Here is a 26,521-nt window from a genome sequence, read left to right as displayed (position 1 = left end):
AAATAAATAAAGGTGTAAATGTGTGTATGTATACACGTGTGGGTATTATTTATATACAAACACATATTTCCCAGCTGTATCCAGGGAGAGGGTCTGCGAGAAGCAACACCCCAACAGCAATGAGTTTAGTTTGTTTAGTTTCTAAATACCATTCTCTACTAAAAGGGACCATGACACCTTAGAAAAATGGCTGATTTCCAGGAGTAAGGCAAGGAACATTCAAGATAAGCCTGGAATATCTTGTTGTTCTAGAAAGTAAGGAAGTGTTCCAAGAATGATGTTAAAAGGATACATGAACCAGACTGAAGGGATTCCCAATGGCCAAACCTGGGACAATCTGAACATCAACACTGTGATGGCTTATAACCCAGTGAATAAAATAGGAATCCAGGAGTCCATACCAATATAAAGTTTGATGAGGAATGGGATATTTACATAGTCCCAAAGTACTTCCTCACAAAATCCTTATTAATTACAAAGGGAAAAAGAATTCTTTTACAAGTGGAAAAGTCTGGCAGACACCACTTGCATCACGATATCAAAGTTAACATCACCCAACATTAGTAACAGGGCACAATCTGAAGTTGTGTGTCACCTGATGGGATGCAATGAGAATATATCATCACTTCTGTGATATTCCTGCTAAAGATACAAAATCTAAATTTAATCATGATGAAACATCAGGTAAACCAAAATTAAAGAACACTCTTCAAAATAACTGACCTATAATTTTCAAGTGTCAAAGTCATAAAAGTCAAGGAAAGACTCAGGAAATTTTCCATATTGAAGGAAACCAAAGAGACATGACACTGAAATGCAAAGTATGTTTCTGGATTGGATCCTTTTGCTATAAAGAACATTACTGGGATAACTTGAAAAACTTGAATGGGATCTGAGGATTAGATGGTAGCAATGTATATCAATGTTAATTTCCTGATTTTGACAGTTGTAGTGGAATGTTCCTGTTTAGGAAACACACACTAAAGTATTCAGTGGCAATGGGCACCAGGCTGGAAATTACTTTCAAACAACTCAGGAAGAAATAAAAGTTTTTTGCATTGTACTTGCAATGTTTCCCTAAGTTTGAAATGGTTTTTTTAAAAAATTTTAAAACAGGAAGGAAGAAAGGCGTATGGCCAAATATTACCCTTCAGATCCAGCACTGCCAGCAGTGTTATTTGCTGAAAGGTTTTATTTAAGAGCAGTAACAAATCTCAAAAGACATCTAGAGAACAAAATATTAGCAATATTTTTTTTTTTTGTGAGGAAGATCAGCCCTGAGCTAACATCTATGCTAATCTTCCTCTTTTTGCTGAGGAAGACTGGCTCTGAGCTAACATCTATTGGCAATCTTCCTCCTTTTTTTTTCCCCCCAAAGCCCCAGTAGATACTTGTATGTCATAGTTGCATATCCTTCTAGTTGCTGTACGTGGGATGCGGCCTCAGCATGGCCGGAGAAGCAGTGCATAGGTGCGCGCCCAGGATCCGAACCCGGGCCGCCAGTAGCGGAGCGCGCGCACTTAACCGCTAAGCCAGGGGGCCGGCCCTTAGCAATCTTTTTTTTGTCTGATATTTTGATAGCCTACGCTAATATCAGTGTATTAGCTGATAATAGTATAACTGGTAATACTATTACCAGTTATACTATTACTAGTTATTGAACTTACATATAATATTAATACTTCATAGCTACTGAAGCTGGTTATTTTTGCCTTGTATGTTACTACTGAGTCTTTTTGCCCTAACAGTTTTTTAAAAGAAAATTTTCAAAGGTGTTCTACATTTAAAAGTAAATTAGTTTAGTATCCTTGGAAAGATTTCATTCATTAGTGAAAAAAGTCCTCAATCTGGGGTCCTAAGACCAGATTCAAACTGATCCATCACTGCCTGGTCATGTACCTCAGGGAAGGTCATAATTTTCTTGTCTACAAAATAGGGATAATTTTTACAGGTACATTTCATAATATAAGTAGGTAAATAATATATAGCATCTGAAAGTGCTTTATCTAACATAAGCACTACATAAATCTGAGTAATTGCTCCCCAATGGATAAGGAACAGGAACGGCATGTGCGACCCCGTCACAAGACTGGAGCTGAAGGCACAAACAGGAAACAACAGGGCACCAGGGGCTGAGATGCTGACAGAGTCTCGATGACCAAAGGCTGCTCAGTGACACGCTCTAAAGGGCTGGAGAAGAATGAGTGCACCTTGACAGGAGTGGAAAGCAGAGAGAGTGACTTACTGAGTATTGTGCAGCACTGTCTGGACAAAGGCGGGATTTGTCTCCATGGAAACCGTCACCAGAGACGTCAGCAGAGACCAATACCATATTGCAGAAGCATCTGAGACCGAGACCCCAGACTTCTTAACTCTCTGAAAGCCAACAGCCCTCAGACCATGAATCCTAGTGTCACATCCATCGCTAAGACAACGCTTTATGTTAATCTGGACATCTGTCAAGCGCAAACAACAAATTCAGTATTGGATTAACTTCTTCAGTTCAGCAAGTGCTAGGCTCCCAACTAAAAGCAAAATAGTAATTCACATTTCGAAAAGAAAATCTGAAGATATACTTTGATGCCAGAAATAAATAATGTGTGCAATGGAGCTAGTATATAATAAATTTGTCAAAAAAAGCATTGACCAATCTAAGAAGTCATAAGAATAATGAGTAAAATTAAGGGTGGCTTAAATCTTTACATTACAAAGCTTCTTAGGAATTTATGAGTCTTGAAAATTAACACAAAAAGTATTTTTTAAATCCTAATTAAATATATGGTAAGAAAATTCCTAGAATTTTTCCTAGAGTTCTGAAATTTGGACTTAGTTATAACACAGTAGCTGGCTCATAGCAGTTGTGAGAATTTCTTTTTAATAATTAAGTCCAAACAGATGACACTGGCATGACTCACTTCTAAAAGCTGTCACAATTTCTTATTCAGGTTGGAGAGGAGGAGGTGAGAAGTTAAAAAGGACACAACTTAAGTATAAGACAGGAAGCTTCTACTCCACAAGCTTAACTACTTCTTTGCCTAGGGGTGAGACATAAAGACTCTACCTCCCTAGGCCTCAGTTCCTCTGAGCAAAGTAAGAACACTTCTTTTGGCCCAGGAAAGCATTAGAAGAAATGAGACAAAACATGAAGCATTCCGGCTCCCTGAATGAAATAAGCCTGGAAAGAAATCACAGAATTGTGATTATTTCCAAAATGCTATGTGTGAAGCAAGGTTATAACAGTATCAAAATGGAAACAACCTAAATGTCCACAAATAAAGGGCTGGTTAAAATTAAGGCATATTCTTACAACACTAAATAAAGGTGAGCATGAATATACGATAGGACAACATGTTAAAAAAATTACAAAAGAGCACACATAGAATATCACCATTTTCGTAAAAAGATATGTATCGATATATGTAAATATATATACACAACCCTATTTTTAATTTTAAAAAATGTGTGTGTATATATATATATGTGTATGAGTAAACAAACACGCACACACACATATAAATACGCAAACACAAGAAAAGGTCTGGAAGGATCCACATCAACATATTCACAGTGACAATCCCTGGGTAGTGGGATTTTGAGAAATTTTTGCTTATCTATATTTTTCTAATTTTCCAATAAGAAAACAAGCATAAAATATTTTTAACTAAAAAAGGCTTTACTGCTTTTCTATAACTTTTAAAAACACTGAACAGATGAAATAATGACCACTTTCACGTGCATGATGAGACGCAAATCAAATCTCCAGAGAAAAACTAACAGCTTCTCCACTGCAGAGGTCTTCCTGCTAATATATATTACTTCCTCCGTCCCCTCCCAATCCCCTTAGGTAGAAGGTCAAGAAGAATCTTGGTTGACTCACAGAGCTGACTGACGTTGGCATTTTCCAGCAGTGTCACATAGCCGGTGACATTGCTGGGAATGTGCACATCACGAATCTCCTGAAGATCGCCGGCAGTCCTCCCCACAGCTACTGTCACCTGCTGCGGCATGTAGCTCTGGTCTGTGGCAGCCACTGCAATGGACAGGTGCCTAAGCACAACATCTGGTTTCATTTTTAAACTGGAAAACATGGAGAGCAGAAACTACAAATGTTTATATAAGTCGAAAACTGGCAGGGTCCACAGCCCCATCTCCAAGATCTGATATTTAATACACCCAAAGACTGATTTTCTTAAAAGCAACTAACTTGAGATGCTCGCTGTTAGTTTCAAAGTCCTTATAACCTTGCCAAGTCTCTCAAATTCCTTTTGGTTCAAGATTAATCTTATATTTCCTTTTCAGCTATTAGTATAGGCAGTAAAGTACTATATGAACAATCTAACAAAATCCTTTTACCTGGCAAGAAGCAAATTCTAAACTGCATCCAAAGAACTGAGTACATTCTCTCATCTATAAATTAGATGGCTAAAGGTCATATATATCCTCTGTGAGAAAACAAGACAATTATTTCTTTTTCCACCAACTGAAATTAGCCCATTCTCTGAAGGGACAGGTGAAAATCTAGATAGCAGCTTCAGAACTTCTAGAAATATCACAACTTACTATCATCAATTCCACTCCATATTCTTGACCATCTCACTCCCTCCTCCTCTTCTAAAGTGGCCAACTTAGTTGCATACAGATTTTTTAAACGTACAGAAAGGATCTTAAAAAGTAAAATCAAATCTGACATAAGAAAAATACTTGCCCCTTGTGATACTAATGTTCCTGAGAAACTAGTGAAAAGATCTGAAGTCAGTATCATAAATATTAGTCCAATGCTATCTTCTCCCTTAAAATACCAAGTAAAGAAATTACCCATGTTTATGAATATATGAATCAGGTTACATGATTTTACATGGTTCTTTTTACTTGATTCTTAAAGCACCTTCAGAGATAGTCTCTTACAATAAGAAAACAATTAGGCAGTTAAATAGAAAATATTCTGAAATTTTAAAAAATAACTTTTTTTTTAACACATTGATGTGATAAGAGAAAGAAAGCAGGTAATTTTCTTGGACTTTCACTCAAGACTTGGTATTACACCACCCACCGAATCCAGTGTGAGCGGGCACTGCCATCTGACTGCCAGTAGGAAGACGTTTCTCCATTTGTCATCTTGTCAATGTCTGCAGAGTTGGAGGACGTTTCTATATAAGCGTAGCACTTTGCTACTGACTTGAGTTTATCCATCTCTGGGCTTCTAATTAGATCTCCAGGGCTTTCTGCAAGGAAAATCAGGTTTTATCATACGACATCTCTTCCACAAAGGAGAAAAAAAAAGGAGTCATTTAAAGTATCTAACAGAAATATGCTTTTCACTTTGACCCTAGAAAAATAAATGTTTCTTAAAATCTCCCTCCAAAGAACTCATATAAAGCAGAAACTGGCCAAGGATTGCTCCATGAGCTCATTATAGTACAATAATTAAATCACTGATATATTTGCAAAACCATGCCAAGAGAAGAAAATGGTGTCTTATAGTTTGAATTTACATTTCTTTAATTATGAGTGAGACTTTTTAAGCACCTTGTTTGTAAGCCACTTGGGTTTCTGAGTGTGACCTGATCCAACCTTCATCTATTTTCTACTGGGTCACAAGTCTTCTTATCTCTTTATATATTTTATATACATTCTATAGTATATATACACACATTTTTTTTTTAATAATTTATTTATTTTTTTTCCCCCAAAGCCCCAGTAGATAGTTGTACATCATAGTTTCACATCCTTCTAGTTGCTGTACGTGGGACGCGGCCTCAGCATGGCTGGAGAAGTGGTGTGTTGGTGCGCGCCCAGGGTCCGAACCCGGGCCGCCAGTGGCGGAGCCCGCACACTTAACCGCTAAGCCACGGGGCCGGCCCTATACACACATTTAATAGGTACTATTTACTGAGTGTTTACTGTGAGCCAGGCAATCTTCCATGTATTAATTCATTTTAGAGATAAGGAAACCTAAGGTGCAGAGAGTTACATAATTGTCCGAGGTCAGAGTCAGTTAAAAATGGAGTCTGTCATAATATCTTACAAAATGTATTTCCGTTCCCTAGAATGTCATTTGTCTTTTGACTCTGCTTATGATATTTCTTGCTATACACAACTTTAAATGTGCATACAGCCTAATTTATTAACCTTTTCTTTTGCAGTTTCTGAGTTTCATGTCTTGGTTAGAAAGGTTTTCCCACGTCAGGATTTTTACAAAGTGGAACTATTTTCTTCTAGTACTTGTACAGTTTTCTTTTAACTTCTTGATCCATCTGAAATTTATTTTAGTGAATGCAATGGGCTAAGAATCTAGTTTTTTCTCCAAATGGCTAACCAGCTGCCCTAATCTCACCTGTTGATTAATCCACCTTCCCATTTTGATTTGTAGGCTGACTACATCTGGTACTACATTCCCACATGAACTTGGGTCTATTTCTGGACTCTATGATGTTCACGGACCTGTTTATTCATTTTATCAAACACTCTTGCCGTCACTAAGTGAGTCTGTAGTGGCTTTCCTCATTTATTCAACAACTACTCATGGAGGACCTACTGTGTGGCAGGCACAGTTCCAGGGGCTAAGGAGAATGGCTCGAACGAGACAGACAAAATGCAAGTAAATAATAATGCTATAACCTCAGATAATGATAAGTGCCATTTAGACCATTAAACCTGCAGAAGTGATAGAGACCAGAAGGTGGAGAAGGGTGGCATTAATTAGATAGAGTAACAAGGAAAGGTCTCCCTGAAACCACATCTGAGCAGAGACCTGAATGATGAGAAACCAGTTGTGTTAAGAAAGAGGGAAGAAAGGAAGGAAGGGAGGAAGGAAGAATGAGCAGATCACATTCTTATGCTACAAATTTTTCACTACTATATTTTCAGAAATAAAGGCAGGTAGAAGGGTTGGCTCATCCTATTAATAAACACTATGTTTGGAAGAAATGATGATAGAGCATTTTCAGGACCCAACCCCCCATCCCCCACACACATACCCTTTTCTTTCAGTACCAGTTGATCCAGAGCCTCCTTCAGAACAGAAGCCCTCATGGTGCACATGTTATTGCAGTGGTCCAACATGGGGTAGGGGATGACCGTGCTAGGGAGCCGATTGCGGTGCAGGAAGCGCAGAATCATTGATGAGTGAACACCCAGGCCTTCCTTGGACTCTGAAAATATGTCTATGAAACCTAAGCAGACAAAATCCATTTTTGGTGTTTTGGGGAACCCACCACAATAGTTACCACATCCTCTGCCTGGTGGCCTATCTAAATTGGCTGAATTAAAAGCAGTCATTAAGAATCTTCAATATTTTCAGCTTTAATCATTTAAAAATCTAAACAAGTTTTTAAGATATAAACCAGTGGTAATCTCAATTTAAAGATTAATTTCATTTTAGTTTAACAGAATTTTAGAAGACTTAGAATAATGATTATTTGTTTCAATCCAAGCTTCAACAATTTATAAGCACTTAAATACTAACTAGAAGTTTTTAAAGAAGTTTTGCATACAGAATATGGGCTAGGAATAAAGTTTATTGCATTAGAGAGTAAAAGCATAACTGCTTTTATACTAAGCTATGTAAGACAACGATAATAATACAACCACTACCCTGACCACAGTTTCCGATGACATGGACAGTTTATGAGATACTCCACACACATCATCTCGGTCCTCACAACAAGGGGAGTTGGGGGGATGAGCGCAGGAAAGGCACCAAAGGTACTGGTATCCTTGCTTTTACAACTGAGGAAAATGAGGCTCAGGCAACACACCAAGAAAACAAAAAAGGGGTAGGACTGGAAACACCCCCTTGCACTGCCTCCAGGTGCTCCTTCCACCATCCCAGTTTTTTCTCTCAGTGTGACTCCTCTGGAGTCTGCCCCACCTGTATATCCCTCTGGCCACTGCCCAGGCTCTGGCCTCAATATCTCCCGTTCATACACCTATCCAGATTTCCTAAGTGGCTCCCCTGGCTGCCCTTGTCTGGCATTAACTCAAGTAATCTTATAAAAACACAAAACAGACAGTGTCTACCCCTGTTTAAAATCTTTTCATGGTTCCTCATAACCTACAATAATATGCCTTGAACTGAGGTGCCCATAACCCAGAGGAGTGTTAGGGTTAAGTGAAGAGAGGCTACACATAGCAGCTTTTCCTGGGGCTCAGATATATACACTTGTAGATTTGGGGGGATTTTATTTTATTTTATTTACTTTCTAATGAGTCACAACAAACATAACAAAAAGCCATAACTGTATCGCTTGACGAACTTTCACAAACGGAACACGTTCATGTAAGCAGCGCCTAGAGCAAGACCCTAGAAGTCCACAGAATTGTTTTTAAGTGTAAACCAAACAGATTATATTAGAGCAGAATGAAACTTTGCATTAATTTTTAAGAAAAAACATGAGGCTAAGGAGAAATTTTGCACTAAAGCAGCCCATTTTAACTATGCCCCCTAAACAAACCTAGAGACACAGGTTTGATTTCCCAAGACTCAAAAGTCTATGCATCCCTTGCCCTCCTTTTAGCTTCTCTTCTCTTAGCAGACTCCCACAGTAATACCCAAACCTCGCGTTACGACACTGCTGATGCTGCACTGATGTGCTCAGAACCCATGTGAAAAAAAAGACTGATTCTTGTAATGGGAAATTTTTTTCCATATGCTGAAACAAGCAATGAATTTAGTAAGGATGCCGTCTCTCTTTTAAACACTAAGCACCAATACAATGAGATACAAAAGAAACAAGTTTCAGTCCACATTAGAAAAAGGAACTAGGAGGGGCGTGCCCCTGGCGTAGCAGTTAAGTGTGCACGCTCTGCTGCGGCAGCCTGGGGTCCGGATCCCGGGCGCCCACCTACACACCGCTTATCAGGCCATGCTGTGGCAGCGTCCCACATAAAGTAGAGGAAGATGGGCACAGATGTTAGGCCAGGGCCAATCTTCCTCAGCAAAAAAGAGGGAGATTGGTGACAGGTGTTAGCTCAGGGCTAATCTTCCTCACAAAGAAAAAGAAAAAGGGACTAGGAAACTGAAATCCCACCAGAGAGACAAACTCAGCTTACCAAGATTCACCCTAAGACTGTGATAAAACAATTCTTCTAAGTTGGCTGTTGATAGAAAATTTTGAGTAGAAAGTCCTAAGTCACAACCCTGCTATGCAAGTGCCTTGGGATCTGGACTCCAAATTTTTCTAACCTAATTTCTGCCTCTCTCCACAGTTACCCAGAGCAACAGTGTGTTAAGTATTATCTGCTCGTGGATTCCCTGGTCTCCTCCCCTTTCCTCTCCTCCCAAAACATCTGTTTGAGGTGTCCAAATAAAGCTCCTGATGCTATCCACATGTTGGTAATGCAAAAGTGGGAGTAATACGTAAATGTCAAGATATAAGTTAGCTAAACATAATTCAAAGCATAATTTTAACTGCCATGAGTAGGAAAACGGTTAACATGTACAGGTTACCTATAATGCTCTATAAAAATTACATAATTAAAGACAATTTGAGGAAAAATGGAAATGTGCAGTTGTCATTAATATACAGAAACCATCCTTGCTTAGCTCAGTATATCCTCAGCAGTAAGCCAGAGAGGTCAAGGGCAATTAGATGTACACTTATGCGTCTATCAAATCTATCTTGCCTCTGTTGCTGCCCTAGCTAGGCTTTATGCTAGGTTTTACCACACCAAATGCACAGAGCAGGAAAAGTTCTCAGATAAGATCAACTGAGACTGAAAGGATGATACATAAAGTTTTTTTTCCTTTCAAACTCAATTGTTTTCTCACTGGAAAAACAAAGAGGGTAATTTTATTTTGATTCTGTCTTCTGAGCCCCAAAAGAAACCATGTAAAAACACAGACAAAGTGTCTTCATAGGTACAATAAAGAAGTATTGCTTATTTTAAGCTAGTTTTATTCTTACTTAAATTTCAGAGTGATAAGCTTTCTAAAAAAAAACACACTAGCTGCGTACCATGTGCCAAAAAATACGCTGTCAGGACACAGTAGAAATAAAAGAGAAGGGCCCTGCCCTTATGGAGCTCACAGTATGAGTGAAGATAGACATTAGCCTTCAGCACTCAGATGAGAGCCTCACCTGGAACAAGAGAACAAGCCTGCAGTTGTCTGATGATGTGGCTCAGCTCCCCCTGGAGATTAGCTCCACTGGAATTCTTGAGGGCCTCCAACATGTTCTCAGCATCAACTGTACCATCACCCTCAGCATCAAACTGGGCAAAGGCCTACAAGATAAGAGATGCAAGAAAATCAGGTCTGTTCCAAATCTTGAATAATTTTTTCTTCTTCTTTCTTTTTTTTTTTTTTTTACAATTCTCAAGACCAGTGGATTTGCTGGGGGAGGGGCAAGAGGAAAAACCTTTATATATCATTCAAAGAACAAATAAATTCAGTATGGTAACTCAGTATGCTTTGCAGAATACATGTATATAAGTATTACTACATGTATACACAATTTTATCATCTCATCTCTCCTTCAAGAGAGTAATTCCCCTTCGTAATTCCCCTTCCCCTAAATAATTTCAGAACAAAGCAACCATAGCAAAATCTTTCAAGTGGTTACAAAGTGTCAAATAAAAAGCAAGAATGAGAAAGAACTGGCTTAGAGTAGCACCTCAGGTTTCACTGGACTTTTCCTTGTAAACACTCTTTGGACACAAGAGCTAACTTGATTTATCTGCTCTACAGACCTATTTTCACTCACCTTTTACCATAACCTGACTTGCTCCCTGCCCATGTTGGCCATCTGCGGAACCGGGTACAGCATGGGATTTGGTTTAAATCCTGCTCTGTCACTAACTGGCTATGTGACTTTATACACATTTCTTTACCTTTATAAGCCTCAGCTTCTAGATCTGAAAGATGGAGCAAATATTACCAAACTCATAGGCTGCTGCCTGGATTAAGTAACATTTGAACAGAGCCCAATACGGTGAAAGCACATCAGCAGCGCAAAGTGTTCCCCTGTTCCTTTCTAATCTGCAACGTTACCTCCTCCCTTGTCCCTGACCCCACGCCCTCTCATCCCACAAGACTTTCCTCATTTAGCAACCGCCTCCTCTCCCCAGATCTCAACCCCTCCCTCATCAGTGGCGCTGATACACTCAACTCACAGACATCCCTCACCATGAAATACTTTAGCAGTCTTCTACCCTTTTTTCTAAGTAATCCTCTCTCTTCCTTAAAACTCCTGCCCTTTCCTTATTTCCCTCCTTCATGAAATATGGAAATATCCCATTGAGGTTTCATGACTGACACAAGTACCCCTATTTCCATCACAGACCTCTGAACAATGTAGCATTTAACACGAACATATGCAAATTCCTGCGTTTGGGTCCAAAAACCATGGACATAAATGCAGGATGGGGGACAGAGTTCAGAAGCAACATGTGACAGAAAGACTGCAGCATTATTTTTGCCTCTACAAAAGCTGACAAGGTTATCCAAGAAGTTAATAGGATCAAAGGCTACAATAATCAAAGTATAATGTTCAAAAGGAGAGAAGATATCATTCTTTTCTTTTCTTTTTTTTTAAAGATTTTATTTATTTATTTTCCCCCCAAAGCCCTGGTAGATAGTTGTATGTCATAGTTGCACATCCTTCTAGTTGCTGTATGTGGGACGCGGCCTCAGCATGGCCGGAAAAGTGGTGCGTCGGTGCGTGCCCGGGGTCGGAACCCCGGGCTGCCAGCAGCGGAGCGCGCACACTTAACCGCTAAGCCACCGGGCCGGCCCCATTCTTTTCTTTTCTGATTAGACTCAATCAGAGTTTAGTTTGGAAGCTACAAAAGGAAATGAAATAGAAGAGATCAGAGGAAAGAGACGATGACAGAGAGAAGACTAGAAACTGCCCTGTGAGGAACAGGTGAAGGACGGTGGAAGACGACTGGGAATAACAGAATCCTTCTCTTCGAATATCTGATGGGCTGTCATGGGAAGGAGCAGTTAAAATTAGGGTCATTAGATAGAAGTTAGAGGGAAAAGCTCATCATGAAGATGGATTTGTCCGCCATCAGTGGGGTATAAAGATGGATTAAATGGATTAGGAGGCTCTGGGAAGGCATGCCCACCCCATCCCTCAAGGCTTCAGAGTAACAGCTGGACAACCAGCCAGCAGGAGTGTTCAAAGAAGTCATACTGAACAAATGCCTTTACCTCTGTTCTCTCATGAAATCCCACTGAGACAATATTATAAAGGGATTTATTTTTTTTAAAGCACAAGGACAAAGAGAATAGGAAATGATGCAACAGCAACAAAATTCTGGAAGCTGGGAAGCAGATGGAAGAGTAGTACCAAGTTGGCTGACCCTAGAAAGTGGAATCCTAAACTGGGACAGGGCCAAGTTGAGAAGTAGGCTGCTTTGTACTGCAGGACTCCAAAAGACTTAGGAGTTGGTGGCAATAGGTACTACTGAAAGTGGAGGTAACTGGCGGAGAGTCTCTTTTAAAAAGCAGTTAGAACTGATTGGATAAACGCTTATCTTAAGGAATCACTGGAGTTTTTCTCTTTTTTTAAGGGGAAAAGGGTGACAGTGGGATTGTGTGTTTTTTTTAAAGAGTTCTTATCTGTTAGAGATACATAAGGAAATATTTAGGGATGAAATGAAATATTTGTGGATGAAAAATATTTGCTTCAAAATAATTTGGAGGAGGGGCTGGCCTGGTGATAGAGTGGTTAAGCTCGCATGCTCCGCTTTGGCGGCCTGGACTTCACCGGTTTGAATCCTGGGTGTGGACCTATGCACTGCTCATCAAGCCATGCTGTGGTAGCGTCCCACATACAAAAGAAAGGAAGACTGGCACAGATGTTAGCTTAGGGACAATCTTCCTCAAGCAAACAAAAAAAAAAAAAGAGGAGGATTGGCAACAGATGTTAGCTCAGGGCCAAAAAAAAAAAAAAAAAAAAAAGACTGAAGAAGAATCCAACTAGAAAATAAAACATATATTTAAAAAAATAATAATAATAATTTGGAGAAGAAAGTAGGTGGGGTTTAGCTGAAATAAAATTGACCTTGCATTAGTAATTGTTGAAACTGGCTAATAGGTATGTGGGAGTTTTTTGTTGTTTTTTTTGTGAAGAAGATCAGCCCTGAGCTAACATCCGTGCCAATCCTCCTCTTTTTGCTGAGGAAGACTGGCCCTGGGCTAACATCCGTGCCCATCTTCCTCCACTTTATATGGAACACCGCCACAGCATGGCTTGACAAGCAATGCATCGGTGTGTGCCGGGGATCTGAACCCCAGGCCACCACAGCGGAGCACGCACACTTAACCACTACGCCACCAGCTGGCCCCAGTTCTTTCTACTCTTATCTCTACGTTATGTTTAAAATTTCCCATTTGAAAAAAACAGATACCCAGATCTTCTCCCCAATCTTGGCTGAAGACTGAGAGGTTGATTCTCTGGAAAGAGTAATGCAAAGAGTCTCTGGACTGGGAAATATCAGGCACAGATGAAAATGTGAATACTATACTAAAAATAAGGGGATTAAGGTTTATATGCTAAATGTTTAAGACTCAACCTTCCCCTAGAGCTCTCAGAATGCAGGCAGCTACTCTCATATCCTCCTGGCAAGAGACTGAAAGAGTCTTCTCTGGGGCATCTGACAAGCCCAAGAGAACAGACCTATAGATAGTGGCACTGGAGAGCTCCCAATGAAAGGGCCCAGACAGTTCATCTAATAGTGCGGTCCACTGGTCAACAAGCCAGACGCATTGAGCATCCACCTTTTAGTCGCCCATTCTTTAAGATCAGCGGACAGCCCAGGACCACTAGACAATTGAGGAAACAATACAAAACAGAAAAAAAGCGACTTGGAGAAAAGAAAGGACTATGCAAGGAAAAGGAAACTTCAAAATGATTATCATTATGGGCCAGCCCCGTGGCTTAGTGGTTAGGTGCGCGCGCTCCGCTGCTGGCGTTCCGGGTTCGGATCCCGGGCGTGCACCGATACACCGCTTCTCCGGCCATGCTGAGGCCGCGTCCCACATACAGCAACTAGAAGGATGTGCAGCTATGACATACAACTATCTACTGGGGCTTTGGGGCAAAAATAAATAAATAAATAAAATTATAAAAAAAATGATTATCATTAATATCTTCAGAGAAATATTTTAAAAGATATTCCTAATACCAACTTTACTGAGGTATAATTCACATACCATAAAATTCACCCTTTTACAGTACACAATCCAGTAGGTTTTTTTGTTGTTTTTTTTTTATAATTTTTTTTATTTATTTTTCCCCAAAAGCCCCAGTAGATAGTTATATGTCATAGCTGCACATCCTTCTCAGTAGGTTTTAGTATCTGCAGAGTTGTGTAGCCCCACCACTATCTAACAGAAAAGGATACTACAGTCATGAAAGAAGAGCAGGGTGTACTATTATTAAAAACAGGCAAGTCAGAAAATTTTCACAAGCTCTTGAAAATGAAAATATCATGACAAAATGAAAAGCTCAATAGATTTTGGAAGATAAATCTCAATAGGCTAGAAGACAAAGTTAACTAAAGCACTCAGAAAGTAGAGCGAAAAGTCAAAATGATGGGAAGTGAGAAAGAAAAGAGAAGGAAAATCAGGAGACCAGGCCAGGAGGTCCAACATCCAAATAACATGAGTTCCAGAAAAAAGAGAACACAGAAAATGGAGGGGAGAAAATCACAACCACTATGATTCCAGATAATTTCCCCAAACCGAAGGACATGAGTTTTGAGAATGAACAGGCTGAATACGCTATGTGATGGATAAAAGCACATCATAACGAAATTTCACAACACTGAGAGGAAAGAGAAGTTCCCAATTCCAGAAAGAAAACACAGTTTCCATGTAAGAGGTCAAGAATCAGAATGGGACTGACTCAGCAGCTACACTGGAAGCCAGAAGGCAATGGCAGCAGTCCTTCAACATTCTGCGGGCAGTCTTTCTAACCCAGAAGGCAATACTCAGCCAAAATATCATCCACTGTGAAAGAGTAAAATAAAGACATTCTTATACATGCAACGATCTCAAAAACTGAACTACTTAACGCTCCCGTATTCAGAAAGCTACTAGAGGATGTGGGCACCAGAATGAAGGAGTATGCCAAGAAAGAGGAAGAACGGGATCCAACCAAGAGAGAAAATGAATCCCCGGGATGATGGAGATTCCAAGACGACACCTGCACAGCAAACCTAGAGAACACCAAGTCCAGAGTAAAGTAGGTCAGAAGGCTCTGGGAAACAGAACTTCAAGAAGATGAAACCGATAGAATACCATGTATTTGAACATACTGAATGTTTGTGTTAGAAGAGATTTAGACAACTGGCAGAAAATCTGGGATTAAATTATTGATAAAAAACAAAATTTAAGCAAAAGAAGAATATCAATTCAATTGTTAATCCAGAGAAAATAGAAAGATGTATGAGAAAGGAAAAGTAATCATGGAATACTACACGGCTCAGCTACGTATAGAATTTACATATCATAATAATATAAATATCAAGAGCAATTAAACAAAATTGAAGCAAGTCCACTGGGAGGACAGAAGATGTGCAGGTGTGGGCAAGGACAAGACAGGACAGAAGTCTCATCTTCTATGGTGGAAATAAAATGGATAGAGCCTAAAACTGAAAACACATAAAGAAGTAACATGAACACGTTATGTGGCGATATAGAGGTAAATAGTAAAGAACCAGCTAAAGAGCTGAAAAGTGATTATCCTTGAGGAGTAAGACACTGGAGTAGGAGAGCAGGGGACCACTGCTTTTGTACAAGTCTCATGGACTCTATACTGTGTGAGGGATAAGAATAAAAATCAAAAATTTTAAAGAGTATCCATCTCAAGCATGAGATGGACTGGATGAGTATTTTTTGTTTTTAATTTTATTTATTTATTTATTTTCCCCCAAAGCCCCAGTAGATAGTTGTATGTCACAGCTGCACATCCTTCTAGTTGCTGTATGTGGGACGCGGCCTCAGCATGGCCGGAGAAGCGGTGCGTCGGGACGCGCCCGGGATCCAAACCCGGGCCGCCAGTAGCGGAGCACGCGCACTTAACCGCTAAGCCACGGGGCCGGCCCGTGGATGAGTAGTTTTAAAACTTTTTTTTAAGCAGTGTAATACTTTCTTCTCACTAAATAAAATTTTATACACACTGGATATATCAGCCATAAAAGGAGATTTCTGGGACAACTGGATATATTTGAATATGGACTAGGTATTAGATTAAACAGAAATGAACTGACATGGAAAAGTGAAGACCATTAACTGAAACAAGTAGGCTACAAAAGAATATTAGAGAATGACCTCATGCTAGTTTGGAAAAAAGCAAATATGCACTTCCCACTTAGTAAAAAAAAAAAAAACAAAAAAACAAAAACAAAACACCTAATTATCATCTTGATATTTATAATATGGCAATATATATGTTGCTTTTGTAATAATAAAGAGGAATTTTTAAATATTATGATATATAATAATATATATGATATATATAATATGGCAATCTATATACATTGCTTTTGTAATAATAAAGGGGAATTTTTAAATATTAAGAAATTTTAAGCACAACCCTAGTATAAAAAGTGGAGCCAACGAGTGTGGAGGGAGATAGACCAGAAGCACAGCCTCTGTCTGCCCTGAGGCCCCATGGTGTGACTACTATAGTACCAGATCATAGCTACTTCTCAACTTTGTCACATTATAGCATAGTGAGAAAATACTATTTGTAAGACTCAAGGTCTGAGGGAATTAGTACAGTTGTAACCCATTCAGTTGGGAATGACATACAGTTTGGGAAGCTCTGAACTAATATTTGAGCACTCGCTAAATTCCAGGCACTGTGCATAATATTATTTATTCCTAACAGTAGTATTACTGTTACTATTACTATCAACCTCCCCATTTTACAGTTGTACAGAGAGGTCAGACAACTTGCCCAACGTCCCACAGCTAGTATTTGATTCCAGGTCTCCAGAGCTCATGTTCTTCCCACAACTCCATTCTCCTTCCTTTCACCAGACAACCCTTGGGTTCCTTGCAGTCTGGAGACCAAGTTCTGAAACCCTCTCTTTTAGCTCCATCTCCTTCTCCATCTATAAAACTTGCTCTCAACACCTTCTGCCCACGTTAACTCAATATCAACCTTAAAACTGAGACTCACCCTCTCTAAATCTCAAGGGAGCACTCAAGTCCTACTTCCACCAAAACTTCTGCACTTCAAGTGCTACCTGCATTTCAAGTGCTACTGGTTCCCAACTTCCTACACAACTCCTGCTATTTATTGATGATAAAAATTCTTTATAAGCAAGGCTATAAAAACAGTGACATTTTTGCTATTTTTAACAGACTCTGTTGATCTGTCAATAGTTAATGAATATGATAAAAAGAATTTTCAAAAAAATAAAAACAAAGACATTTTGGGTGAGAAAAAAATCAGAAAAGTGTTGCTAACAGCTTCACCAAATAAATATGTAATTTCCTAACACTCAGAAACTGTCCTTAAAGAAATGTACAGGTGGGGCTGGCCTGGTGGCATAGCAGTTAAGTTCATGTGCTTCACTTTGGCGGCCCAGGGTTCACAGGTTTGGATCCCAGGTGCAGACCTATACCACTCATCAAGCCATGCTGTGGCAGCAACCCCCACACAAAATAGAGGAAGACTGGCAGAGATGTTAGCTTAGTGACAATCTTCCTCAAGCAAAAAGAAGACTGGCAACAGATATTAGCTCAGGGCCAACCTTCCTCACCAAAAAAAAAAAAAGAAGAAGAAAAAGAAAAAGAAATGTACAGGTTTTAAAATCTAACACTTAACATCTAGTTTGTTTCACAGGACTTCACAGAACCTAATTTACTCATGTACTCATTCAACACTATCTGATAAGCACCCATTATAGACCTGACCCCATGCTTGGCTTTGTGCATATTAAGATGAACAGGGTATAGTCCGTGCCCTCCAAAATCCTCACAGCCTAGGAGAAGACAGATCTGTAGACCAACAGCAGCAATGTGATAGGTGTGATAATTCTAACAGAAGTAACAGCACAAACAACTATAATAGCTAATGTTCACCGAGCATTTACTAGGTACCAGGCAGAATTCTAAGCACCTCATCTGGATCAACTCATATCTCCCACAACAACCCTAAAGGTAGGAACTATCTTTTTACTAGTGAGGGACACAGAGGTTAAGCACATTGTTCAAGGCCACGTGGTTAGTACTGGTAAGTGAGGGAGCTTGGATTTGAATCCTGGTACGATTTGAGACCCCACGCATCAACCATGAGCTAACACACTCCAAAGGCCAGAAGCCTAGGAGTGGCAGTGGCGTTCAGGGAAAACAGCCTTATGAAAACGAACCTTGAACTGAGCTTTAATGAATAACCAGGAATCTGCAAGCATATGAAGACAGGGAGGCCACCCTGGGTAGAGGGAACAGAGTGTGAGCACAGACACTGAGTGCATGGCAGATTGTGAAAACTATGGCCTGCTTGGTGTGGCTGGAAAGGAGGCAGGGACAGGAGATGAGCAGATGGACAGAGGTCAGAATAGAGAGAGCCTGGCCAACCAGGCTGAGCTCAGATCTCACAGTAAGGGTACCATGAGGCCACTGGAGAATATTAAGGATGGAGGGGGCTGATCACCCCAGATCTACATAAGCTCTCATATTTGAATGGACCTACAAATCTCTTAAAATATGTGCCTTTGTACTGCTTGAACCTCTTCTCCAGGGTTTCTGTGACACACATTGGTGATGGGAATCTCATGTGTTCTGGCCAGTTCTGATAGCAACAACCCTCTTCTCTATATAATGAATGAAAATCTGCCTCCCTGATGTTACCACCCTGTGGGGCCATTTAGCACACATCTGCTCCCTCTGCCCCCAAACAGCCTGCAGATCATTTAAAACAGTGATCAGGTCCTCTGAGTTTCCCTGAACTCTCCATTCCTTCTACCAGTTCTCTATCTGGTATGGTTTTAGTCTCATTCCCATCCTGGTTGTCTCCTCTGGGATCCCTCCAGTTTGACAATAAACCTCAGAGCAGTGCTTCTCAAGTTTCATTGGCTGATCCACTATAAGAAATACATTTTGTATCATGACCCTGTATACTTATAATTGATATAAAAGTTTTGTGAAACAATCTAATTCTTCTCTTATTATCGAATACAATGTACTCTGATATTTTCTATCCCATTCTATTCTGTTGCATTTGTTAACATGCAGGTTAACGCTCACTAAATAGATTTCCAACCCACTGAAGGGGCAGTTTGAAACTCATTGCCCCGGAATGTGGGGCCCAAAACTCAACTCGATGCACTAGGTCTAGTCTAACAGCGCAAAGTAAAGCAAGTTGTCAATCTTTGCCTTTCCAAAAACAGAGCAAGCCCCCCGTTTCCACAGAGCCAACACCCATCTCCATGCAGACAGCAACCTCATCTGCTGTAGTCTTCCTCCTCTCCTGACTCAGGTCTCCTCCTCTCACACCCGCTGCGTGCTTTGCCATCTACACATTAACGATTCGGGCAGCACCCCAGTGCAGGCACTATGCTAGGTAGCGCGTGGGAGATAAGAAGCATAACACAGTCAGACTAAGAGGAAATTTGGATTCGAGTATGGGGCCAGATTTACTGGGTACTCCCTGTGAGACCTGGGACAAGACTCTTGGCCTCTCTAAATTTCAACTCCTCTTCCCGCCCAACCTTTCTTCACAGCTTGTTGTGAGGATCCAAATGTTGCATGAACAACACCTATGCCCAGTAAACTGCAAAGAACTGGTATTACAATCTAGTTAGAAGGCTATTACTGATCCACCTTACAGACAAGAGACAGAAAAGAGGACTGGCTGACTGCAGATTTCCATCCATTTGCCTTGGCCTGAGGGCAGCACAGGACAGGGCTCAGACCATTCCTGTTTAACCTTAACTACTACTGGGATCAAGACCATGGTGCATACAGAAGACTGTGTCAAAATCATCATAGACTAGAAGCATGGGCTCAGACCAGCAGAATGCAATGCACCAGGCTTATATATATAGTCACATGTGGGTTCAACTTGGGAGAAATAAGCTCCATCAGAAGTCAAAAGACCTGGATCTGGTCCCAGGTTTGCCACTTGTCGGCTGAGAGAGCCACCTATCCATTTAAGGCCTCAGTTTACTCATCTGTAAGACTGTCTCACATTCCATGTCTAAGTACTGAAAGGGTTGTCACACAGAAGATGGAGTAATCAATCCTAGTGCAGAGCTGGAACAACAGAGAAAAATACCACCACTCACAGCAACATTTATTGACAGTAAGCATGTGCCAGGCACTGTTCTAGATGCTTTACAGGAACTAATTCATTGAATCCTCACACCAACTATACAAGGTAGATATTATTATTATGCTCATTTTATAGGTGAAGCAACGGAGACACAGAGTGGTCATGTAAGTCAATCAAGGTCACATGGCTTGAGGATGGTGGAACTAGGATGTGCCCACAAGCAGGCTGACTCCAGGGCCCAGTGCTCAAGCTCAGTCTAAAGAAGAACAGGGGAATGGGTAGACTCATAAAGCAGCAAACTCGCTGATACTGTTAACGGGCTAACACATCTGTCCAGAATGTTACACAAGGGATCCCTTTATGGGGAAAGGGAGGGGAAGAGGTCACATGCAATGGTTACTAAGGTCCCAGCCAACTCAGACTCTAGACCAGGCACCAAAGGAGTACCATTCCCAAAATCTGCCATGCTCTCTCTCACCTCATTATATTTGCACATGCTGTACCTTTCAACTGAAATATCCCTTTCTTCTTTTGCCTGGCAAATTCTTCCAGTCTCTCGAGGCTTGATTTGGTGAAGCCTTTCCCAAACTCCATGCTACTGTTAAATGTTTCTCTGTGGTCTTTGAAAGTGGAGAGGGCTTAGAATGGAGCAAAGGGCTGAAGAGAGGAGAAAGTGAGCAAAGGACGAAGTTCCCACATATATGGGAAACGGTGAATGGACCCGGCTGCCTAAAGAGCACTGGGAGATAAGAGTGGAAAGGTATAAAGCCTTAAATGTTAGACTAACATTTGATTCTGAAGGCAATGGAGAGCCACTGAAGTTTCTAAACTTCAGTCCATGATGAAGTGGTATTCTGGAAATCAGGGAAAGGCAAAACAGAGCTGTGACCTTTCCTCCATAGCTCTCTTGGGTCATGAATTTCTCCAAAAGAAGCCAACACCATCATTCTCCCTCCCCTGGCAACGCACACAGGGCCAAAATAGCCTCCAATTCACCCAGGATCTTTCTCTTTTACACTGCCTCACCACCAGGAATGGCCATCACATACTGAAGGCTTCCTGTGTGCTGGGGCAGTGCAGGCAGGCGGCTGGGGGGCCTCACAGCCTAGCTGCAGAAAAAGACCAGACAGTGTGCTCTAAGTGCCAAACCATCTGTACAGAACAGGAAACAAGAGCCTCAAGGGTGGGGCTGAAAACACCATTAAACAGAAGCCATCCGAATCACACCACAAGAAAGGCTTGGTCCTGATAGTGCCAAGTCTTGAAGAGTTGAGAGAAGCAAGTTTCACACACAGGGCTCATGCAGCGGACAGAGGCAGATGAGGTCAGACAGGGAAACAGGCCAGCCTGTGGGCTCCAACCCATTCAGAGGAATATGAACGTGTCCCTCAGGCACTGGGGAGCCCTACGGGCTCCAAGCTGAGGGTAAGCAACGCTTGTAGCCTGTTTCACGTTCATGGTGCGTACACACATCCCTCACACTGTGTCCTGAAAGGGTAGAGAATTACATCTGCATAATTCTATTTGCATAGTTCTTGGGCTCAGAACCATTCTAAATTAGTTGATTAATACTTCTGACATGATAACACCAAGAAGGTATTTTTTTCCAAACTCCCTCTAACCCAACAGTGACTAAGAACCTTTTTTTTTTTATAATTTTATTTGTTTATTTATTTATTTTCCCCAAAAGCCTCAGTAGATAGTTGTATGTCATAGCTGCACATCCTTCTAGTTGCTGTACGTGGGACGCGGCCTCAGCATGGCCGGAGAAGCGGTGCATCGGTGCGCGCCTGGGATCCGAACCTGGGCCGCCAGCAGCACAGCGCGCGCACTTAACCGCTAAGCCACGGGGCCGGTCCTGTAACCTTTTAATAGTAAGATATTTCTTGATGTTGAAGGAAATAAATAATAGTTTTAGTGAAAATTAAAAAGGTTCTTGGGCCGGCCCCGTGGCTTAGCGGTTAAGTGCGCGCGCTGTGCTGCTGGCGGCCCAGGTTCGGATCCCAGGCGCGCACCGATGCACCGCTTCTCCGGCCATGCTGAGGCCGCGTCCCACATACAGCAACTAGAAGGATGTGCAGCTATGACATACAACTATCTACTGGGGCTTTGGGGGATAAAAAAATAAATAAATAAAATTATATAAAAAAAAGGTTACAGATTGAATATAAAATACAAGGTTGGAGACTGAGGATGGCACCATGTTTACTCTGTTAAATCAAACTGAGCACACTATGGGGGAAACACTTCCTGAGCACTGGCCGCAAGCCTGGACTGTACTAAGACAACAAATAAATGAATAAAAAAGGTCCTTCCTCAGAGCTGACAACCCAATGAATTTCACAAAGTAGGCACCAAAGCTAATACGTCAAATTAATAAAATAAGACCTATTCATACTGAATCCCCACCTTAAAGCCATCTGCTATCATCCTACGTTCAGCACTTATTTCTGCCCTAGAGTTTACATGATTTTCTGGAAGCACACTACATTAACAGCACAAATACCTAATCTCCAATCTCTGATGTCAAATAAGAATTTAATTTTAACTCTCTTCCTCTTCTACACAGGAGTCAATTCAATATTGCTCCCTATGAGCAAACCAAAGTCCTCCATGGACCACACCCACCATGAGAAAAGGTGTGTTGTACTATAAAATGATAAGGTTTCAGACTTTGGCCCATGGTACAACTCCAAGAACTTCTTTAGGACACCACCTCAAGCAACTAAGTTCACAGGAATGTGAAGGCAAGACAGCTGGGTAGACATGGATAGCAACGCAAATTCAGAGCCCAAAGAACATACATGGAACTTGGAAACTCTTAGCATTATAATAATAAATAACGTACGCCAATGATAACTTGCTAGCTCTCATAAAATGGATGAAGGGAACTAACTTACCATTTTAGTTGCTACTATAAAGACATTTTGTTACTATTTCACAAAAACCCTTAAACTTGTATTAAAATATCACAATGCATTTTCAGAAGCTTAGATGTAGAATTAACTAAGACACAGAAATGTATACCTATTTAAGTCAAAGAACAGATTTATTTGTAAAGCACAGAATCAAATGCATGGCTCATACTTATTTTCTTGGATATTACTAATATAATTACCCCTTACTTATAGACAGGACAACCACCGGGAGATTATCCCAATCAGGTTTTTAAACCTTGGGTAAGCCTTCACTTTGAGACAGAATTGCTCTCTTTAACTAACCAATGCTAATCAGCGGGGGCGTCACCAAATTTTAGTATCAACACAAGCCCCAAATCTAATAAAGGTAAAAAGTCTTCAAGAAAAATACATGACGCTTTTTCTCCAATTTGGATTACCCATGCCAGGCCTCCCTTGGCATGAAGGGAAAAATTAAAGAATTAATTACATATTCATGAGACTAAAGAATAATAATCAAAGAGAATCAGTTCCTTAAAGGAAAAAGGGTGTGGGATCTGGAGTCAGTAGATCCACATTTGAGCATTAGTGCCAAAACTTAATTTCCAATCTTACTTAAGGGAGTCCCTGAACCCTGCAGAGTCCTCGGTTTCCTCCTTGGTTTGTTGGCTGTGGTCACCCACCTGCCCCACATGGTTGGCCTAAGTGACCAGACACCATGTATTTGAACATATAGAGTGAGGTAAGATAATTATACAGATGTGAAATAAGACTTTCAAGCATACCTTTTGTGAGTTCTGTGTATGGATACTTAATAACCTGTGACACAGCTCTAGATCGTCCCAGGGATTTTTATAAAAATAAAATAAGAACTCACAACGTTTTACAAATCACCAGTTCTTACTGCAGTGCTTATGACTCCTTAATGTTTATTTTTGCCACATATGTGACTACCATGATTTTGTGTTTCATAATAGGAAGGTACAACCCTTCACAGCTTTTTCTTCCCATATATTTCTTTAGTTAACAGTGGGTGAATGACCTCTGGAATTAACTATGCTAAATAGTCCATGGACTAGCTCTAAAGGACTTAAGTTCTTACAAAGCACAATCTTTTCTTTCTTGGTCACTGAAAGAAAAAAAAAAACCTCATCAGAATAAGAGGAAACAATACGGCTATTTTCTCATGAAACCCCAATGTGCAAACAGGTAACTCTATACCTTATGCAGTGTTCTCTCCTAAGCTCCAGATTCATATACCCAACCATCTAGGAGATGTCTCCACTTAGCTGTCTCATGGATACATTAAACTCAACATGGCCAAATCAAACTCATCCTCCCTCTCTAGATCTTCCCTTCCCGAAAATGTTTCCTTTCTCAATAAACAGCATTATCATCTTTCCAACTGCTCAAGTCAGTAATGTTGGAGTCATCCTTGATTCTTTTCTCCTTCTAATCCTCTTCCCACACCTAAGTCTCAAAAACTGTTTATTCTCATACTTCCTAAATAGCTCTCAAAATTGTCCACTTCATATCATTTTAGCTGCCACCACCCTAGTCCAAGCCACCCAGGCTCTTAACTTAACTGCTATTATTAGCCTCCTAACTGATATGCTTGGGCCCACTGTGGCCCTTCTCCAACTGGTTCTCACAGCCATCGTGGCACTTTGCTTAAAACTCCAGTTTCCAAACTCCTATTTAACAGAGGCTGCGAAGGACTCCCATGATCTGGTCCCTGCCTACTTCTCTAGCCTTGTTCTCTTCCTCCTGCATTCTATGATCTAGCCATGTGAGTCAAAGACTGATCACTGTAATCCAATCTCCTATCCTCCTCTTCCTCAGTAATTACATCCTGATTTTTAGCTGAATATATGGCCATGAAATAAGGATCGTTCCTAGTCTCCCTTGCAGCTAAGTGTGGCCATGTGACTGGGTTTGGGCCAATGGGATGTGAGCCAAGCTCCTAAGAGAGGAGGCGTGGCCCTCTCCTTCCCTTTTCCCTTTCCTGCTGGTTGCACTGTGGGAAGTGACAGCTGAAGGAGGCATTTGGATCAGCAAGTGGAAGGCGCCCGTGGAGGATGACAGCACAAGACGGATAGAGCCAGGTTTCTGACGACTGTGAAACTGCCATATCAAGCCTGGACTGCCTACCTGGACTGTTACATAAGAAGCTTTATTGTTTAAAACACTGAGGCGCTGGATTTTCTGCCCCTTGAAGCAGTTTTGTCTAACCGTAATACATCATATCATCCTTCCAGATTCTCCATTCTCTGCACTTTGGACTTGCGCATGCGATTCCCTCTGCCTGAAACACTGACACCTTCTGCTCTGTCTGCTTTCACCCTTCAAATCCAAATGTTACTTTCTCAGGTAAGTCTTCCTTGACTCCCTAGAGGAGGTTAAATACTCTTGCTATGTTTTTCCTTAGGCTTTCCCTTGGATAATACTCATCACACCTATAATTGCTGGGTTAATGTGAGTCTCTTTCAGCACCACATACTCTTTAAGAGCAAGTATCTGCTTCGTCTACTGTCATCCAAGTGCTTGGCACTCAGTATACGCCCAAAAAATATTTGCTCAATGAATGAATGAATAATGTCACAGTCCTTGAGTGATTTCTGGCCCACACCTCAAGCACTTCTTGATCTTACATTATAGTACTCCTTTAAACTCTACCTGTAGCTCTATTCCTGTCAGACACTCTCACAATGGAAACACTATTTCTCTCCATTCTCTTTTGGACAATTCCAAAATGTGTCAACTCCTTCAACAGATCTGCACAGCTCTTTTTGGCACTGCTTCATCTTCTCATAATACTCCTAGGACTAGAGTGGAATGTATTATGTGTACTCTTAAAATTAAAAAAAAAAACGGAGACCCATCACTAACTAATATGACCAACGTTTTCAAGAGTTGGGATGCCTTACAGGTATTTTTTTTAAAGGAAAATGTAAGAACCACATTATTTGAATCCTGGCCATGTACAGAAAAACATTCTTAAAATATTTTAGAAGCCTCTGGTTTTAGAATGTACATGACTCTTTAATGGCATTATAAGTACTGTCACTTTACTGCTTGATGTACTCACCCTTCGTTGACACTAAAGATTCTACATGGCTTACTCATTTTCACAAATTAAGCACCTGTTTCTTATAACATTGTGCAGTTAAAGAAATAGGGTCCCAAAAGGAGGTAGTGGGACATAAGACAAACAAACAAATATCAAGAGATCTGAGTGATAGTCTCAGTTTTGCCAATGATTCACCGGGTGACCCTGGATCAGTTCTCTTCTTAACTTTAAAATGTTCAGTACAGGTAATTCCTTAGATCCCTTCCAAGGAGAACATTTTGTTACCATATCAATTTGCTGTTAATGATTTAATAGAG

The 26,521-nt window shown here is 40.7% G+C and overlaps 1 protein-coding gene across 1 annotated transcript in view; it reads right to left on the bottom strand.

Moving 5' to 3' along the window:
- ZZEF1 (zinc finger ZZ-type and EF-hand domain containing 1) overlaps positions 1 to 26,521 on the bottom strand; it is a 129,542-nt gene that overhangs the window by 101,157 nt on the left and 1,864 nt on the right. The window contains exons 2-6 of the mRNA XM_058560029.1: positions 10,080 to 10,224; positions 6,978 to 7,172; positions 5,051 to 5,222; positions 3,878 to 4,077; positions 2,246 to 2,456 (exon numbers count right to left, since the gene is read on the bottom strand). Coding sequence (XP_058416012.1) covers positions 2,246 to 2,456; positions 3,878 to 4,077; positions 5,051 to 5,222; positions 6,978 to 7,172; positions 10,080 to 10,224 — 923 coding nt within the window. The remainder of the gene's footprint in view (positions 1 to 2,245; positions 2,457 to 3,877; positions 4,078 to 5,050; positions 5,223 to 6,977; positions 7,173 to 10,079; positions 10,225 to 26,521) is intronic.

The sequence above is a fragment of the Diceros bicornis genome, chromosome 18, assembly GCF_020826845.1.
Source record: "Diceros bicornis minor isolate mBicDic1 chromosome 18, mDicBic1.mat.cur, whole genome shotgun sequence".
Taxonomy (NCBI): Eukaryota; Metazoa; Chordata; class Mammalia; order Perissodactyla; family Rhinocerotidae; genus Diceros; species Diceros bicornis.
This window is presented reverse-complemented; position numbering and strand designations above follow the sequence as displayed.